The sequence below is a fragment of the Azolla caroliniana genome, unplaced genomic scaffold, assembly GCF_043228905.1.
Source record: "Azolla caroliniana isolate FFs.n. ecotype wild unplaced genomic scaffold, voAzoCaro1.0.p SCAF_8, whole genome shotgun sequence".
Taxonomy (NCBI): Eukaryota; Viridiplantae; Streptophyta; class Polypodiopsida; order Salviniales; family Salviniaceae; genus Azolla; species Azolla caroliniana.
The window spans coordinates 13,378,653-13,399,020 of NW_028230443.1; the positions used below are offsets into that span (position 1 = coordinate 13,378,653).

The 20,368-nt window shown below is 41.0% G+C and overlaps 2 protein-coding genes across 2 annotated transcripts; both read left to right on the forward strand.

The window, feature by feature from the left end:
* The first annotated feature begins 91 nt into the window (after positions 1-91).
* On the forward strand, positions 92-3,467 carry LOC147861039 (Transducin/WD40 repeat-like superfamily protein). Its single transcript, XM_087323847.1, has 3 exons — positions 92-951; positions 2,393-2,690; positions 2,786-3,467. Exons 1-3 carry the CDS (start codon positions 187-189, stop codon positions 2,974-2,976), a joined length of 1,254 nt encoding a protein of 417 aa, XP_087179973.1. The 5' UTR covers positions 92-186; the 3' UTR covers positions 2,977-3,467.
* Positions 3,468-10,377: 6,910 nt separating this feature from the next.
* On the forward strand, positions 10,378-11,532 carry LOC147861040 (fatty acid desaturase 4-like 2, chloroplastic). The gene has a single exon (XM_087323223.1). The coding sequence runs from the start codon at positions 10,386-10,388 to the stop codon at positions 11,421-11,423; it is 1,038 nt and encodes a 345-aa protein (XP_087179349.1). The 5' UTR covers positions 10,378-10,385; the 3' UTR covers positions 11,424-11,532.
* Positions 11,533-20,368: the final 8,836 nt, after the last annotated feature.

Below are 20,368 nucleotides of genomic sequence, written 5' to 3' on the forward strand. Positions count from 1 at the left end.
GTATGTATGTATGTATGTATGTATGTATGTAAATGTATGTGATGTATGTAAGAAAGATGCATAGAGATATGCCTAAACCCTAACCTTTTCAAGGAAGGAAGGCTGGCTTATCTATGGAACAGAAATCTTTGTGTAAACCCTAAACCCTGCGCACTCGATAGAGTCAAAAGACAAACGAAGGAAGGGATGAAGCTCGTCGCCGGCTCATACGAGAGATTTCTGTGGGGATGGAGAGTAAAGAAGAAGAAGAAGAAGAAGAACCAGAACCTGAACCAGATTCAGGAAGACGAGGAAGAGGCAACAGAGAACAAGGAAGAAGAAGAAGAAGAAGAAGAAGAAGAAGAAGATCAGACAGGGAAGACGTCGATAATAGATCTTCATCAGATCTTCTCGTATCCAGCTCATCTTGGACCCATCAAATGCATCGCTTCTATGGGACCAGTGATGGCGACAGGTGGAGCAGACGACACCATCAAGGTCTTCGACTCAAACGCACAGAAAGATATGGGAACCCTGATTCAACACACAGGTGCGGTCTCGTCGCTCGCGTTCTATGGCCATGGTGACCTTCCTTCCCCATATCCAAGCAACCTTCTCAGTGGGTCTGACGATGGAACTGTCTGTATATGGAACACTGAAGCTTGGATACTCTACAAGACCATGAAGGGTCACAAGAAAGGAGTTTCTGACCTCACCATCCATCCTTCTGGTCGGATCTGCCTCTCTGTGGGTCGAGATTCGCAGCTTAATATGTATGATCTGCTCAAAGGCAGGCGTAGCTTCACAACCAAGCTTCAGAGTGAAGGGTCGCTTATCAGGTTTAGTCCAGAGCAAGGACTTTTTTATTCTCTTTGTGTGGAGAATAATGTAGTTGTTCACGGTGCTGAAGATGGGCGAGCTTTGCATACCTTTGTTCATGAGAAACGTGTGCTTTGTATGGCTCAGGAAGAGGTAAATAATATGTCTCTCATCCTTATCAAACACTGTTCTTTCTTCATCTTTTCGTGGATTCCATCCTTTGTCTCTTTGCCACATTGCCTCAGTTGACTGTTTTCCACAGCGCTTTTTTATATTATTTCTCTTGTTAAACTGGGCATTTTGTTCACAGATGTTTCTTTCATTTTCTAAATAGCTTCACTTCACTGGTATTGCCATTCACTGGTATCGCCATTGCTCACATGAGTTCAATATATTGTCCACAATCCTTGATATCTTTACTGAAACGGAGTATGATCTCTGCGAAAGTCACTGCATTGGCTATGGATCATTCATATCTATCTTTTACACCGGAAGATGGATTTCTAGCTGTTGGAAACGCCCGAAATATGTTGGGACCTGCTGAATACCATTCCGATCAGGACATAATTGATGTACATGGTTGTTTGTGATATTTGATGTGTATATAAAAATGGCCACATACTCACCTTGAACCCATATCACCTCTTGATGTTATGGGGTTGATATAGAGGTTTTGTAAAGTGCATTTTCACACCCAAAGCAGATGCAACAAAAAATAACACAAATTGCAGGCGTAGATGGCATAATACACTGAAGCTAGTTTGACATGAGAGACGATCTTCAGAAAAGTCACACCCAAAACATTCAAGAAATATACAAAATTTCTCTTGAGCAAAGAACTGAAGGGCATAGGCAATGTTCATTTAAACACACCCTGACACTCTTGTTTCTATCAAAAGCTCTAATAGAACATGTCAAGATAGAATTGATGTATTATTTGTGAATATTTTATGAGAAAGCTCTAATATGTCATATTAGGAAAGTTCATTCTGCCTGCATTAACCACAAGGTCTTCTTTCAAGTGGAACCATATGGTTCACTCTTGTACTATAGTGACAAATGCAAGTGATTTTTTGGATTTTGGAATGTCACAAGATGATGTTGGCCTGGTTTTCAACCACTTTGTACGTGTGCAGGGTATTGTGGATTTACTTTTGCTACACATTTTTTAACCTGACCATTAATTAACTTCCTTATCAACTAGATGGTGCACACTAGGCCCTTCAAGTGTGGGCATCCTATGTTTCATATAAACTGTAGGCCCATAATGAGGCAACGACAGAAACCAGATATATAGTGCAGCCAGCAATCATGGCACTTCATAAATCTATACTTTCAGGACCCTTGAAGAAGATAACAGACAACAAGAAGAGTTTGCTTCTTTTTGTATGGATGAGCGATATCACACACAATGTTGATCATAACAATTGTTGGTCTCATTGATCAATGTGGCCTCTACAGACTCTAGAGTTTTTAAAACAGCTTTATCATTTTGAACTTCAGGTTCACTGTGTCTGCAATTTTCTATGATAAACTGTAAGTCTAGATTGTGTCTGTCACTGAGCTTTCACTTCACTGTTTACTGTGGTTTCAGGATAAGCTTCTTTTTACAGCAGGAGAGGACTGTTCGATTAGGGCTTGGGATACAAGGAGTGCCAAGGTTGCTATCTTCATTGAGAGTGCACATTCAAACAGGATCAGAGGCCTTGCCACATGGGGAACATCAGAAGATGCCCTTTCTTCATATGTAGCCAGTGCTTCCTCTGATGGCTTCGTTCGAGTGTGGGATGCTCGGTATATTGCAAAACTGGATGTATCAAAGTCCTCAAGAGCCCTGATGGAGGCTGACACAAAAGCTCGGCTCACTTGCCTCACTGCTTGCTCGATTCGAAGTATGTTGGACTGACCTTAATCCCTTTATGTTGATGTTTGTATTTGGTATTTTCTGGTGCTGAAATCTGTTCCATTGCTATTATGGCTTTTTTAGGACGAGTGCAGAAGGCATCTGACATGGAAGACTTCTCTTTGAAGGATGAACTACCATCACCAAATGGTCACATATCCAATATATCTACGAAAGATGCTGTCAAGCGGCCTGCCTCAGCATCAGATATCAAATTATCCCAGAATAAGAAGTTGAGGAAAAAATCAAAAGAAACGAAGGGCTATGATGAATAGGCTTCACATATGACGCCACTTCTATGATGATGATATAATTTATGAGTTTCTTTGCCTGGATCAGGGGTAAAGATGAATCATGTTTTGCTCCAGTTCATGGTTCTGCTAAAATGACAGGAAGCATGTGATGTGGAACTAGTTCTATAAAACAAAGAGGAGAGCAGACAGTGATTTGAGGGCATTTAGTGTTCATGCAGTTGCTGCTGGAATGCAGACAATTGCGAGATCCAAGTGTTTCACCATTGTGCTCAGTTTTCTCTGCAGATGCTGCTAAATTTTGTACCCCAGTTCTGAGAAATCAGGAATCAAATTTTTGTTGCCTTTTAGTCTACTGTTACTACATATACCTCTACAAGAGTGAAACCAATGTTTATGCCTTAAACTTCAAGGTAGGGATAAGAACCTGGCATGATAACCAGTAAATTTGAGAATTTGTATCATCTCTGTTGCATCTTTGCTCGGAATTAATTTAATTTCAAATGATTGTTTTTTTCTACAAGTGAAAGATATTAGCTGAAATTCACTTTAAACATGCAGGCATTGCTTTCACTCAAGTTGTCATATAGTAAATTTGCGGGTAAAATGAAGTTGGTTTGATTGTTATGCAGTTATTATAACATGATATCATTGATTTTATAAAATTATGAAATGAATATGTTATCTATCATGCTCCCAGCTTTGCTATATATGATACATACACCTTCAAACAGTCAAATCAATTGGGAGTTTGCCATGCGGGAAGAGAAGCCTTGCATGCAAAGTATGCTTGGGATTTGGTTAAGTTACCCAAATGTAGTAAGGCCATTCCAAACTATTGGGTATGCAAAATCAAAACTGTTGATGGAAACCCAAGTATAAACCCAAATATAAGGCAAGGTTGGTTGGTAGGGGATATGGCCAAAAAGAGGGCATTGGTTTCCAAGAGGTTTTCTCTTCGGAGTTTAAGATGTCCACACTATGTATCGTGTTTGCTCTTAGAGTCACCTTGGTTTTGGAATTATTCCAAATGGATGTGAATATAACCTTTTGCGTTGGGATTTAGAGTAAGAGCTGTACATCAAACATCGAGAAGGATATGCTACTCCTCGAAAAAAGAGCATTTGGTTTTCAAGTTGAAAAGGAGCTTATATGGGTTGAAACAGGCCCTCAAGCAATGGTATATGAAGTTTGATGAATTTATGCTTAAACATGGATTCAAAAGAAGCCATGCGAACCACTGTTTGTACACTAAAAAGGATGAAGTTGGCAGCCCAATTATTCTCGTCTTGTATGTAGATGATATGTAGGTAGCGGGGAATAAAAAGAGCACTCTGAATGCTCTCAAACAATAGCTGAACTCTCCATTCTCAATGAAATACCTTGGGGAAGTTGACCATATTCTTTGTATGTGAATAAAAAGAGATACGCAACAATATACTTTGCATTTATCCCAAGAAAAGTATGTTGAAAAAGTGCTTGACAGATTTAATGTGGTTAATGCTAAGCCTCTTGGAGTGCCATTGCAACCACATGTAGGCTTTCCAAGGATGATTGTGCCAAAGATGATGATGCAACCAATTACATGAAGAATGTTCCATATGCATCATCTCGTGGTTCACTCATGCATGCTATGGTTGCCACTTGGCTAAACATTGCTCTTGCAATCAGATTTGGTTGCAGGTTCATGGCTAATGCTGATATTGCTCATTGGGAGACAATGAAATTTATCTTGAGATATTTGAAAGGGACCAACCTATGTTATGGAAAGGGTCCATTAGAGGATTTTGTGATTCAGACATGGCAAGTGATGTAGATACATGCAAGTCCACAAGTGGCAATGTATAAGCCCTTGCATGTGGAGCTATTTCATGGTGCTCTAGACTTCAGAGGATAGTCGCACTATCTACTACATTATCACTTTGTGCGTGAGCGGGTCCTGAACGGTGAAGTTGAACTTCGGTATGTTCACATAGATCGGCAAGCTGCCGATATCTTTACCAAGCCACTCAGATCGGACAAGTTGCATCACTTTTCGGAGATGCTTGACATTCAACGTCTCAAGGTGCCGCACTTTAGGGGGAGAATAGGAATAGGAACGGGAACAGATGGAACCGGACAAGGAGCCCGAGAGGAAGAAAGAACCAAGGGGGGAGATAAGCAGAAAACGGAAGCCGAGCTGACCAAAGGAGTCGGCACATCCGAACAATTCAGAGCAAGCGGTAGAGGCGGCAAGGGCGATCGGAAGCAGGCCGAGACCTTGACATGGTCTGATATTGTGAAGGGCCTGAAACCGGAAGACGAGTTGGGAACTAACGACTCAGACAAGAGCCGGAACGAATCGGGAGTGATTGATTCAGACAAGAGTTGGAACGAATCGGAGACAACTGGTTCGGTTCAACAGTGGGATTCAGAAGAGTCGGATCAACTAAAGGTCAAGTGGACAAGGATGTAGCGGAAGTCGACGCCAACACGAAGGAATTGATGAGGCAACGAGCGCCGAAGTCGTAATAACGAGGGAACTGAAATGGGCTTGATGAGCAGACAAGTCTACTGAGAAGGTCAAGGTGCGCAGAATCGGGCGGGTCGCAGGAAGCGGAACCAGACTGGGCGAGGAGCGCGAGCAAGGCAAGATGATACCATGATCTGACCTCAAGTTGAGCTTGAGGGGGAGTGTTGAGCGGGCAAGCTCAACCGGATTCGGATGGACATCCAGAGCCAAGAGCTGGATCGGTATCTGGAAACAACCGGCCGGATCGGGGAGATGGATCGGAGAACCGGATTCGAGTGCGAACCGGAAGCCTAGTAGTAGCCTAGACTATTAGGTAGTTGTCTCGTAGTTAGTGTCAATCGCTCGTAGGAACATTGAAGTAGATTGTACTTCTGTCAGTTCTTCTAAGGACTTGCATAAATGGTGTTGTGTAAGAACATTGTATGTACACAGAGAACTATTGTTTTTGAATCCACTTTTACGTGCTGAGCCGGTTTGTCGAACGCTTCCGCACGTTTACTTTAACAATGACCTATCCCTAGAACTCTCCATTGCTCAAGAACGACACAAAGAGAAGGATGATTGACATCAGCGGGTTGCACTTGGTTTTAAAGTTGGTGACATGGTCTAGCTATTACGTCGACATATTCCGAGAACTCGCCCATGCAACAAACTCGATTACAAAAAGTTGGGTCCGTTTTGCATCATTGACAAAGTCAACCCTGTGGCTTTCCTTCTTGCTCTTCCATCACACTACTAAATTCACAATGTCTTCCATGGATCACTTCTTGAGCTCTATCATCCATCCTCAATTCCAGGAAGAAGCATTGAGCTACCCCCTGCTTGTGGCTTTGGCGACTGGGAATGAGTATGAAGTCGAGACCATTCTAGACTCGCGCAAGAGCCGACGGAAGCTCAAGTATCTGGTCTTGTGGAAAGGATATCCCATCTTTGAGGCCACATGGGAACCCGCTAGAAATTATTCAATGCCCCGGAAGTAGTTCATGATTTTCATCTCCGATATCCTCACAAACCCACACCTTCTTGAAGTCGGCGCTTAAGGGGAGGATAATGTCATGAACATCGACTTGAATTTTACCCTTAGGTTCTTGTATATATATATTTCTCCTAGAAAAACTTTAGTTTTTAAACCTTTGTATAAAGAGTGGTATATAAGACTGAGTATATAAGACTTGGCATGAGCATGCTTATCATGCTTCACTACATGTATAAAAAGGTTTAATCTCCCTTGTTAACATCAAGGAAATCAACACCAGTCATGGAATAGATATTCTTACTCATTGTCATAAACTTTATCTTCCAATTGTTCATCCGTGACGACAGGTGTGTGGGAAAGATTGTGCCAGATATGGTAGAGTTGAATCTCAATGAACCCGTACGGATCCTCAAAAGACTAACAGTAAATATCTCCCTAACAAATGCTTATAACCTCGAAGCCAATGGGAAGATAGAGTGTGGACAACGGTCCCATAGTCAATCCTATTGTTAGAGCTTGTGGAGGAAGATTCGAAGATTGACCTCAATTATTGCCTTATGCCTTGTGGGTCGATCATCTTAGTTAACACTACCCTCTTATATATTCTATGTAAAGGAAGTGTTCACACTAGAACACTATGGTCAGAGTAGGACTTTTAGTCCAATAGAGAGGAGGGCTCATTCTGGTTTTTAGTCTTTGATGATTTTGTATGTGATATTTTTTGAGTTTTAAGCTTTTCATTTTTTCCTCCTCCTCATCTTCTTCTTGGTAATGCTCTTCTTAAGAGTTTAGGGTTTTGTAGGTGGGTGTGTGAGAGTGTAGTTGGACACCTCTCCTTCAACCTCTTTCCTTGTGTTGGAGTTTAGCTACCGATTGAGGAAGGAAGCATAAATCAACCCGAGGATACTACATCAACAAAAGATATCGTTAAAGTTTGCAATGGCATAGACTCCAGTGTTAAAGGCCAAAAATCCATATTGAGCTTGTAAAAAGAGGGGGGTTGTTTGAACCCAATGTTGTTGGTGGTAATTCCTTGCTTGATATGGATGCTAAATGTGGTTGGATTGCTGAAGCTACATGAGTATTCAATACTTTTCTAGTTAAATATGTTACAATATTCTTTGTAATAGTGGACTGTTTTGTATATTGCCTTTGACCACTTTATGTTAATACCAATGGAGGATATTTTTATTGGTAAACAAAAGATATCGTTCGCGTTGATCATAGACAAGGCATTGGCAACACCACTAACCTCGGATCCACACAAAAGCTCAACCATATCATTTTCATTAATTTCTTGTAAAAACCCTAAGTGGTCATGTTGTAAAATCCATCATAATTGAGGAATTATTTGGTGAACCCCAATATATTAATGGATTTTCTCATATGATCATGTGTTTATTTGGTCTTAATCAAGTGTTTGTTGTAATAATAAGACGTAGTTAACCCTAGTCCCATGTTAATCACTTTAAGTACCATTATAGAGAGAGAGAGAATGAGTCAGTGTGTGTGAGAGAGAGACCTAATTGCGGCACCAACGAAAGTAGAGAGACCTTCAAGTCACATGAATGTTCGACTCTAGCGAGCTTTCGAGTACAACGAAAGTTCAACTCCAACTTGAAGGTTAGTTGGAGCTAACCTCAACTCTAGTGAGTCCTCGATTATGAACCACCCTCAATTGAAGCAAGTCTTCGTTCTCAATAGTGCTAATTTACCAAAAAGAGGAAGTTATATGAAGAAACCCACAAAGGGGTTTTAAGGATCTTCTTGCACAACATCACATCCTCCATGGTTCAAGTTCTTTGTGTTCCTATTTGAGTAGCATAGGCATGTGCATTTAAACGACAATGTGAATGTAAACGGTCACCCAATTAGTTTGAAGAAAAAATAGAAAATCAATGGTTACTACAGAAAAATAGCGCTCACCATGTACAATGTTGAAACTAGACTAAAAACAGCGGAAAAATTTTAGAGTATGAAGGAAAAAAACAAAAAAATTGAAAACCAAATGATTAGCAAGCTAACTTCTAGGCAACTTTTGTGGATTACTAAGAAAACTAAACACTATAAATTATATGACCTAGTAGCACAAAACAAAGTACTAAAAACATAATTTGTTTTGCCTCTTTGCCTTTTTGTCTATTCCAAGGTCAATGAAAACTTGCTTTGGGAGCTTATGAACGGCTCGTAGTTGGTTTCAAGCATTAGTCTTATTCCGATAGTGGCGTCAAATAGATGTGTGGTTTCCGTGTGCATGACACCGAAACACTTCTATGAATCAATGGAGTTCTACCTCCACGTCGATATCGTTGACCAAAGGATCAATAGCTTCGTTTAAACCCTATTTGTACTAAACCAAGTGTGAGTGGTTATCAATCACCCCGGGCATCTAGTCTTGCAACCCTAGTATAACTACCACTCACACTCACTCTCTTGTGCTTTAGCTCTCTATCTTAATAGAAGATTACCATTAAACACACATACACATAGAAAGAATAAAAGATGAGATAAACATTGTTTCTATTATGAGTATGTTTATGACACACATAGAGGAGGTATAGTGATCAGGGTTTGGGCTAATTAGCACTTAACCTTAATCACTAGTTGGCTTAAGTGAAAGATCGAGAGGAAAGAGTTAGAGCTCTAGTACAACTATGTGAAAGAAGAAAACCCCCGAAGCAAGAAGAGCTGCTAAAGTCACTAAAAGGTGGCTTTTATTGCTTTTTACAATGAGATTAGGTCTCTTTCACATTAGGGTGGCCATTCTAAGCATTTGTGTCATTTTCAACATGTCCTTGAAGTTATTGTATTCTTGATTTTTGATTATATATAAGAACTTTTGCGAATCATTCGTGTACTACTTGCATAAGCTCATAGACTTTCCTTGTTTTATTCTAGGTTCATGACATGTAGTAGATGTTGTTGGTTTAGGGTAGCTAGCTAGCACTTGGTTAGAAAAAATGGCCATAATGGAACAATCTTGAATCCAATTCTCATAGGGCTCATAATACTAAAAGTGCCTCGATAAGATGGCAAAATCTGCAGAAATGCAACTCTTTATACATATATGTAATTTCGAAATGACATACATAAGATATCATTGAAATGCCAATTTTGACAATCCTCCCCCAGTTGATGGGTTTTAAATGATCAACCTATATATATATGTATATATATATATAACACAAGAACCCCAAAACTACCTATATTTAGCTTGACGTGTTGAAACTTGAGCGGACCACACGCTTATGTTTATTTAAAGAAGGATCGAGGCTTAACAAAGCCACCCTAATGACATTGACAACGTAAAAGGGGTGTGTGTGCAAAAACTCCTAGGTACACGAGACCCACTTTGTGTAGGTACCTTTTTTGTGTGTGTGGGTTTGGGGTGGGTGTGCGTGTCTCATGTCAAACGTCAATCCACCCTCTCTCTCTCTCTCTCTCTTGATTGTGGCCAAACAAATTTCTCTCTTGTCTTGCTAACTAACTACATAACTAACTACTCAGAGAGGCGGGAGAGTATCTGACATGGCAGATGTGACACGTGGCCACCACCGAATATGCTCCTCCTCTACCCCCCCAAAAAATGAAAAAGAAAACGAGAGGCCGAGGAGCACGCTGACGTGTCCAAGCAGGGCGGGGTAAGTGGGGCACGACACGTAGGACTGCTCTGCTGACACGACGTGGAAAGCTGGTCCTTTATGCAAATTGTGGTCCAGATTCCTGAGGGTGACGTGTCCGGTCGGAGACCACGTCCGAAGCACCTCTATATATCTCATATAAGCAACCAAGCAACCAAGCGATGGCAGCAGAAGCAGAAGAAGAAGAAGAAGAAGAAGAAGAAGAAGAAGAAGAAGAAGAAAAGGAAGGAAAGCAAAGGAAAGGAAAGGAAGAGGAAGGAAGAGAGGGAGGCGTCTGACCATCGCCATTCCTCCTCCTCCCTCCATGGCTATGGCTGCTGCTGCTATTGCTTCTCTCAAATGTGGTGTGAGCCCTCCTCCATTCTACCGATGTTCCCCTCCCACCCCCACCAGATCCTCCGCCCCCAGATCGCACGTGCCACACGTGGCAGCTAGCAACCCTCACGTGACTGCCCGCAGCCGCCAACCGGAAGGCATCGATTCTAAGAGCCTCCAGCCTGCCACAAGGTCCTTCGAGAATCATCAGAATCATGCCTTGGCCGTCGATACGGCCACTGGAGAGGAGCTGGCAGAGGAGATGGGTATGCGCGAGACGCCCCTGGAATCCACGTGGGAGCATAGGGTGTGGGTGGGGGCGGCGGCGGTTGCTGTCGCTGGCCTCATGATGAAGGGCATGGTGGCCGCCTCGGCCGGGAATCCGGCAGAGATTCTTCCCGGGATGGCGGCCACATGCCTTGCGGGATACTTCACTGCGGATCTAGCCACAGGAATCTACCATTGGGCGATCGACAACTACGGGGATGCCAGCACTCCTGTCTTTGGCCCACAGATCGATGCCTTCCAAGGCCACCACAAACGCCCCTGGACCATCACGAAACGGCAAGTGGCCAACAATCTCCATGGCCTCGCCCGGCCGGCCATGTTCGCACTCCTTCCTTTCCTCCTCGCCAATGACGGCCAGATACCAGCTTCCGTGGACACCTTCGTAGCATCGCTCACGGGGTTCGTGGTGCTGTGCCAGCAGTTCCACGCGTGGGCCCACTCGAAGCGGTCCGAGCTTCCGGCAATTGTGGTAATGCTACAGGAGGCCGGTGTGTTGGTGAGCCGGAAGATGCACGGGGCACACCACCGGCACCCGTTCGATCGGAACTACAGCATTGTCAGTGGTGTATGGAACCCGATACTCGACAATTCTGGATTCTTCCGGCATGCCGAGCGCTTCATCTTCGTGAGGTGGGGGGTGGCACCGAGGTCTTGGTCGTCTGACGGCCACGACAAATGGCAACAGGAAGGTTCCTACTTCTCGGATGGGACAGACATTGACCACCAAGAAGGCCTCTAGTGCTCTTCTTGATCATGTACATACATATAAACAAGAAGGAAAGAAAGGAAAAAATGAAAGCATTTGTAATTAGCATTCTTGGAAGGCCATGCCAATATATTCTTTTGGACACACTCTGAACTTTGGTTTGGGAATCGTAGTAGTTGTTGTTTGTTATAATAATAATAATGTATATAGGGCTTGAATTTTGAATGCTTTGCCAAACTCAAGCCCTAGAAAGCCTTAGAGAACGGCATATGGGAGAATGCATGTATACTTTATCCCTCTCGTGCCATTATGAATGCTTGTTCTAATGTGTAGTTGATTGACTGATCGATCAAGGGTGCATTTGTTACATGAAAGAACTAAAAACGTATGTCTAGAATGTCAGACAAGTTCCCTTCTCCTTACTCATTAGCTCCACTCATTTTCAAATGCATTCCAAGTGTTGTTGGATTGTAACGGAAAGGCTACATAAATGTAAAGACGAAATGGACAACCATTACATTGATAGGCTATATGTGTTTTTTGTCATTCCTACTATGTACTAAAAGCCTACTTGGGATTTCTTGCCTCCATCAATGGAACTCTATGGGGCGGTAACATCCCTAAATCTATCTGGAATGAGTTTCAAAATGTCCAAAAACATTTTCTTACAAAGTTTCTACAAGTTAAGAAACAAACACCATACACCCTCCTCCTCCTTGAGATGGTATTGCTTCCCATTGAGATCATGGCCATGGAAAGGGTTGTTAAATACATGCTTAAGGTTCAAAAAAGTCTCTCACAAATTTTTTTATGTTCCAGTTGGATGCAAGATATGGAAAAATGGTTTGGTAGATGGGATGCAAGACACTTGCTTCATGATGCATCGCTAGATTCCTTTGTAAATGAGGCCTTTTTGCAATGCCAATGTATCATGACATGGGACAAATGTGGAGGCTCACACTTCACACATTATACTACACATGTTGCACCTAACTACAAAACCATATTCTTCGCAGAATGGGGAACCGTACAGATCGATACATGTTAGAGACCATCCCGTTATTTGCTATTCAAACCATTGCTTCCATGCGACTTAACTCCCATGCATTGCGATGTGAGACATGGCGTTGGGGCCCAAGTGATGAGAGTGGTCGGCTATGCACACTTTGCCCTAAACAAGTTTGAGAGTCTGAGTATCACACTTTGATACTGATGAGAATCGATTGGCCACAACCGGTTCCTATTCGTGCGTATGCGGGCACAACAACCGAGAAGACAGATGTACAGAAAACAGAAAGCGAAAAATACCAAGATGTAGAAAACTCGAATGGGGAAAAAAAACCACATGGAGTCCACAAACTCCAAACTAATCACTATAAGGGGAGGAGTACAACAAGTGGATTCAATGCAACAACCTTTAACACTTCTTCGTCCTTTGACGGCTACAGGGTTACACACACACACACACACACATTCCTCTCTAGTTACAGAGGCAACTACTTTCTTCCAACTATTTCACAATGATCAACTACACGAATGATTCACACAATCATAAGATTTGCCCTAGTTGTATTTATACTAATACAACTTTCAAGGCTATTTACAGATATAGTTCCAATGGGCACATTTAGACTATTTACAAATATAGCCTCCCCAATCGGCTATTAAATTGATTATTCGATTTGTCGATTTTCAATCATTTGATTTTTGGCCTCGGCCGAATTTCCTATCGAATCTCAATCCGATTCGGCTCGTAACCTTCCCATCTGGAGGGACTTGTACCCCAACAAACTCCCCCTTCACTCCGGCTTGGGGTACTTCACTAGCCCGACTCTTTGTCAACACGCATCCAACTTTTCGGCCGACAACACCTTCATCAACATTTCCGACCCATTCTTAGCTGTGTGGGGATCTTCATCAGAGCAAACTCCTTTTCTTCTACTCGTTCTCGGAGCCAATGGTATCTTCTTTGGATGTGCTTGGTCCTTGAGTGGTAGGCAACATTCTTCGCAAGGTGGATGGCACTTTGATTGTCGCAGTAGAGTCAAAATTCCTCTTGCTGAATTCCCAACTCTCCAATGAACTCCTTCATCCATATAACTTCCTTACCGACTTCTGCTGCAACCGTATACTCGGTTTCTGTGGTCGACAACGCCACGGGCTTTTGCAACCTCGACTGCCACGAGACAACTCCCCTTGCATAAGTCATTACATATCCGGATGTGGATTAGCTGGTATCTACATCAGCCGACATGTCTGAATTTGTATAACCTTCCAATGTGGGGTTACTTGAGCTGAATCAAAGACACATGCTCGAGATGCCTCTCAGGTACCGAAGTATCCATTTGACTATTGTCCAATGTTCCTTGCTAGGGTTGCTCATGAATCGGCTGACGACTCCAACTGCGTATCCAATGTCCGGCCTAGTACATACCATTGCATACATTAGGCTTTCGACTACTGAGGCATAGGGAACCTTCATCATCTTAGCTTTCTCCGCTTTCATCTTCAGACATTGGTTTTTGCTCAACATGCAGTTTGTCGGCAATGTCGAACCAACTGGTTTCGGGTCTTGCATGTTGAATCTATGGAGCACCTTTGTCACATATTTCTCCTGTGACAACCATAATAGCTTCTTGTCCGACAATTAGCATGTCGTCAACATACAACAGGAGGATAAGAAAGTCTCCTCCATCATACTTCTTAACAAAGACACAATGGTCAACTTGTGTCTTGTTGAAACCATGATCCATCATGAAGGATTCGAATTGTTGATACCATTGCCAAGGTGTCTACTTCAGCCCATACAAGCTCGTCCTCAATCGGCATACCAGGTTCTCTTTACCTTTCTCCACGAATCCTTCCGACTGCCACATGTAGATCTCCTCTTCAAGATCACCATGTAAAAACGTAGTCTTGACATCCAATTATCTGATTTCAAGATCCATGTTGGCCACTATGCTCAACACCATTCGGATGGATGCCATCTTTACAACTGGGCAAAACTTTTGTCGAAATCTACACCCTTTTTCTGCTGAAAGCCTTTCATGATGATTTGCGCTTTGTATCTAGGTGTATTCCCGCCATCTCCCAGTTTCAATTCGGAGTGCCCGCTTTCCTTTCGGCAACTTGGTCAATTCGTATGTGTGGTTCTCATGCAAGGAATCCATCTCCTCTTGCATGACACTTAACCAGCTTTAGTTGTGGGTATTGCACTTAGCTTACTTGAAGCTTTTCGATTCCCCCTCATTGGTTAGCAATACACGTTCTTCAAATTCTAGAAATCTACGGGGGGCCCTCAGGGGCCCCTCCTATCTCTTTGGGGATATCTTCGGCCTCCATTCGTCATAGTGGGTTCTTCTTCGTCTTCTTCGGCCGAGTCAGATTTGGCTCTTTGTTTAGCCGGTTCCTCTTGTGTTCAATGCGGGTCTCTAATGAACGTATTCACATTGTCTCCTTTTGTACCCACTAGGTTTAGGGTATTTATGTAAATAGTGAGAGTGGTAGTTGCCCTAAGTAAGTCAGTATATAAACTGACTTTGTAACCTAGTTTGGTGGTTGATTGATTCTGTCTCTAATTGCCATCAATCTACATTGCTTGCATCCACATATGATCCTCACATGAGGAGAGTGTTGAGATTGTTCCGTACCTAGACGGTTGCGTTCCCAACATCTTGATAGGAATTGACCAGCCACAACCAGTTGCACATTCGTATTAGGGTGTAGAAACCAAATACTAGTACACAGATAGAAAAACGCGAAGACACAGAGACACCAATATTTCACGTGGAAAACCCGAAATGGGAAAAACCACAAGGGTTTACAAACCCTGAGAAAACAGATCACTATGGTAGAGAGGAAGTACAGTACGGAACTCAGAGGGAACGACCTCAAGTTCTCGTTGTGACAAACGGCTATAGAGTTACACTCTCACTCTCTCACTCACGGTTACAGAGGCAACTACCTCGTTCTAACTTTACAATAATTGATCTACAACATAAAGTTTTCCCTAGTTGCTTATAAACAAAAACAACTTTATGGATATTTACAAGTATAGTCCCCAAGAGACATTTTAGACTATTTACAATTATAGTCTTCCGAAATGATTTCAGTTTTCGATTTCGGTTTCGGCCTCGGCCAAGTTACTCACCAACTTGGTTCTTCTCTTCCCATCCGGTGGGACTTGTATCCCAACAAACTCCCCCTTCACTCCGACATGGGGTACTTCACCAAACTGACCCTCTATCGGCACGTGTTTAGCTTTTCAGCTAACAACACCTTCGCCATCATATTGATCCATTTTCGGTTGTGGGGTGGAAGCACGCTACGGTGTACAAGAAAAGTACTGTTTTTGGTCACAAAAATTGACAGTACTTTTGATATTGTTAGTACTGAATAATTCAAAAAAAAAAAAATCGATTTTGGAGAGTGGGGTGACTGTAGTACAAGTGTCATTTACTACAAGGAGTGGGGGGAACACGTGAGGAGATGTTCTTTCCATTTTGGGGGCTATTTTCCCCTCACGTCGATTTTGGCGCTTCCCCTCACGTCGTTTTTGGCGGTTCCCTTCATACTCCTCTTCCTCTATCCCTTTGAACTCTTCATCTCAGACATCCATGTCACGTTTCTGCTTTTCCTCCAATCTAAGAGTTTTGTTAGGGTTTAGGGAGAAAATCTCAGACATCCATGTTAGGTTGGAGCTTTTGAGTTAAGGATTTCTGGTTTTTTTAGGGTTTAGGTTGAGGAACAGACACTGTTCTCAAGCCTCTTATAACAGCCAATAGTGACTTCTTCGACACCGACTTTCTTACTTCCTACGATTATAATTTATGTCGTGGTGATTTGGGGCTTTTTCCATCGAGGCGAGGGTCCTTCCACCGAATCCAGGCGGCATATGACAAAGATTCAAGGCGCCCTCCACCATTGGAGGTTCCTTCCACTAAATCAAGGCGGCATATCACAAAGATTCAAGGCGCCCTCCACCATTGGAGGTTCTTTCTAACAAATTGAAGCGGCATATTACACAGAATCAATGCTCCCGCCACCATTGGAGGTTCCTTGCATCCAATTTTTTATTTTCAGGACTAAAATTTTTCATTTCTTCATTTTTCATTACTAAATTTTTAGATTTTACAATTGTCAAATTTGTACGTCGTGCTTCCACCATTGGAGGTTCCTTCTAGCAAATCGAGGCAACATATCACACTGATCAACGCTCCCGCCACCATTGGAGGTTCCTTCCATCCATTTTTTTATTTTCAGGACTAAAATTTTTCATTTCTTCATTTTTCAGTACTAAATTTTTAGATTTTACAATTGTCATATTTGATCCGTAATTCTAATGTTCGAAACAAATTATTTCTCACTTTGCAGGCCACATTTTAAAACATTTGAATGTGTTTTCTTAGTGTAGTTTATATAACATTAACTACTCTCGCCGGACACTTAATTTTTTTGGGATAAATCTAGTGACCAAATGGGGGTCCCCAACGAGAGTGAGTTGTCAAGTAACTCATGTATATCTGAAAGGACCAAGAGACGGGTGGTTCTTCACATAGTCCGTTATTTTGTAGAAATAACGAAGAGATTTAGTGAAGAGGATCGTAGGGATATTATATGTAGAGTGTTACACCATCAACGTTTGAATGAAGACATGGAGAGAATAAAATTTAGGGACCAATGTGTTTCAGAAGAGATTGTAGAGTCTATGAAGTCATCCCTAGACTTAGTGAAAGGTGTAGAGAGCATAGACAAACTTGTTGCAAAGAGGGCAACCCTACACATGGTTTTGAATGGTGCGAGAGAAAAAAAAATATAGTGATACTAAAGCTACCTTAGCCTTGGGTATTCAAAGAAGGAACTTGAGGAAACATCGCCGAAATATACACTCAAGCCAATTCAAGTGGCTGGGGTTGGGACGTAGATGACGATGAGATGCCTTATCTCAAGAGATTATTGAGAAAGTGGATTCATTTTGGGCCAAAAATATGCGTGTCTCACCAAATAAGAAGGACGTGTGTAGACAACGAATAAGTCAGGGTAAGTACCAGATTCACCCTAGACACTTCTTGGAGATGACAGAGGTATTCCATTTTTTTATATCAATTCACATTCCATAAATTTGTGTTTTGACCAAGTGTATATTAATGTTTGCTATATATATTGGTTGATGTAGGCTGAATTGTACATGAACTTTAAAGACCAACATCCAAGCTTGACTGTTGGATTCCGCAAGTTCCAAGGTTTGAAACCATTTTATGTTAGAAAATTAAATGAGAGGAATACATGTTGTTGTGTGTACCACGTAAAGATGAACATGTTAAGGCTAGGAGTGAATGCAATGCGTACTGATTCTAAGGGTATACACGGGGAATTATGTGTCTACACTTGTGAGGTTTGTAAACCAAATGGGGAGGATAATAGGTGTAATGCACGAAACACGACTTATGCACCCGTTTCTGAGCTATGGAGGTCTTGTGTTTGTGAAGAAGAACCATCATGTGAGTGGCATCGTCATACATGTCTATTAAGAACATGTAAGGTTTGTCCGCTACCATTATTTTGTAGGCAGAGCTTGATTTGGGAAACAATCATATCATGAAATGGAAATATTTAGAGTATGTGACTGAAAATATTGGCAAGGGACTTGTAACTAAGCATATCAAGGAAGTATATAAGGAGACATGTGCTGCTGCCCTTGTCTTAGAATTTAAGAAACAACTTGGGGAGTTCATTCCACATAACTTCCGGAGTTATTGGCAAAATTCACAGTTCAAGGAATGTATTAATAACTTACCAATGGGTGTCATTGTATCCGTTATTGACTTTGCAGAAAACTATACATTTAAAGTTCAAAATGAGGTTCAATCAATGCATTGGTACAATGATCAATGTACAATACTTGTACATATTTGCTATTGGAGGCAAGACAGTGAGTTACATAAGAAATCAATATTTTACATTTCAGATGATAAAAAGCATGATAGACTATTTGTTCAACATTGTTTTAAGCTTCACCATGCAGATTTATTGTCTCTAGGGTTAACCTTTAACCGTCATTGGGTTTGGTCTGATGGTGCTGCCTCGCAGTTTAAGGCGGCACGATCGTTCTACTTTATCGCCAGGTAATTTTTAATCCATATGTTTAGTACTTATCATGCAATGTGTAAGGAAGTGATTCTTGTGTTAGTGCATGCATACTAATTATGTTTGTAACTATTCACACACAGTACTATTGACATGGATGCATACTAATTATGTTTGTAACTATTCAAACACAACACTATTCACATGGATGCATGCATACAAATTTTGTTTGTAACTAAGTTAACTGTTCTTGATTGATCAAATAGTACTATCCTGTCATGTGAATATGTGTTTATTATCTTTTAATCCATGTGAAGTGTTCTCCATAGACAAAGTGTACTATGTTGTGTGTTGTATCTTTACTAAATTAGTATTTACTGAAGAATGTAAAGTACTCGTACTGTACTCTATAGTATTGTCCGTCCTTAAGAGAATTGTACTAATTATCTTTAATCCATGTGAAGTGTTCTCCATAGACACATTGTACTATGTTGTGTGTTGTATCTGTACTAAATCAGTATTTACAAAAGGATGTAAAGTACTCGTCTTGTACTCATAGTATTGTCTGTCCTTAAGAGAATTGTACTAATTATCTTTTAATCCATGTAAAGTGTTCTCCATAGACACATTGTACTATGTTGTGTGTTGTATCTGTACTATGTTGTGTTTACAGAAGGATGTAAAGTACTCGTCTTGTACTCATAGTATTGTCCATCCTTAAGAGAATTGTACTAATTATCTTTTAATCCATGTGAAGTGTTCTCCATAGACACATCGTACTATGTTGTATGTTGTATTTGTACTAAATCAGTATTTACTGAAGGATGTAAAGTACTCGTCTTGTACTCATAGTATTGTCCGTCCTTAAGAGAATTGTACTAATCATCTTTTAATCCATGTGAAGTGTTCTCCATAGACACATTGTACTATGTTGTGTGTTGTATCTGTATTAAATCAGTATTTACTCAACTTGTACTCATAGTATTGATCGTCCTTAAGAGAATTGTACTAATTATCTTTTAATCCATGTTGAGGGTTTTCCATGGACACTGTATTGTACTATGTGTTGTATTTGTACTAAAGAAGTAATTATCGAAGGATGTAAAGTACATGTCTTTTACTCATAGTACTGTCCTAGATTGAAGAGTTTGTACTAATTATCTATTAATCAATGTTGAGTGTTCTCCATGAACACACTGTATTGTACTTGGTGTTGTATCTATACTAAATCAGTAATTATCAGAAGATGTAAAGTACATGTCTTGTACTCATAGTGCTGTCTTATATTGAAGAGTTCGTACTACTTATCTATTAATCCATGCTGAGTGTTCTCCATGAACACACTGTATTGTACTATGTGTTGTATCTATACTAAATCAGTGTTTATTGGGGGATGTAAAGTACATGTGTTGTAGTACTAATTATCTTCTAAGGAGGGTTGTGTTCTCTGTGGACACATTGTAATGTATTGTGTATTGTATCTATACTAAATCAGTATTAATGAATGTAAAGTACTCGTCGTCAGCAACATAGTACTATCTGATATTGAAGAGTTTGTACTATTTATCTGTTAATTCATGTAGAGTGTTTTCCATGAATTCATTGTACTATGCTTTGTGCTGTATCCATACTAAATTAGTATTAATGGATGCCAAGTTCACATGGTTGACAACATAGTACTATTTATCTTTTAATAAGTGTAGAGTGTTCCCAATGGATACGTTGTGCTATGCTTTATTTTGTATTTGTACTAAATCAGTATTAATGGATGTGTAGTACTCTCGATTGACAACATAGTACTAATTTTGTTGGAAACCTGAGATACAAAAGCAGGTATTTCTCCTTATTCAACATTCGTATGCAATGGAACTACTTCGGGTTTGGACATGGAA

Excerpts from the sequence above, each read along its gene's own strand:
- LOC147861039 (XM_087323847.1), top strand. The coding sequence starts at position 187 with ATGAAGCTCGTCGCCGGCTCATACGAGAGATTTCTGTGGGGATGGAGA. Across the intron at positions 952-2,392 it reads TTTGTATGGCTCAGGAAGAG|GATAAGCTTCTTTTTACAGC; the intron begins GTAAATAATATG and ends CTGTGGTTTCAG. Across the intron at positions 2,691-2,785 it reads CACTGCTTGCTCGATTCGAA|GACGAGTGCAGAAGGCATCT; the intron begins GTATGTTGGACT and ends TGGCTTTTTTAG.
- LOC147861040 (XM_087323223.1), top strand. The coding sequence starts at position 10,386 with ATGGCTATGGCTGCTGCTGCTATTGCTTCTCTCAAATGTGGTGTGAGC.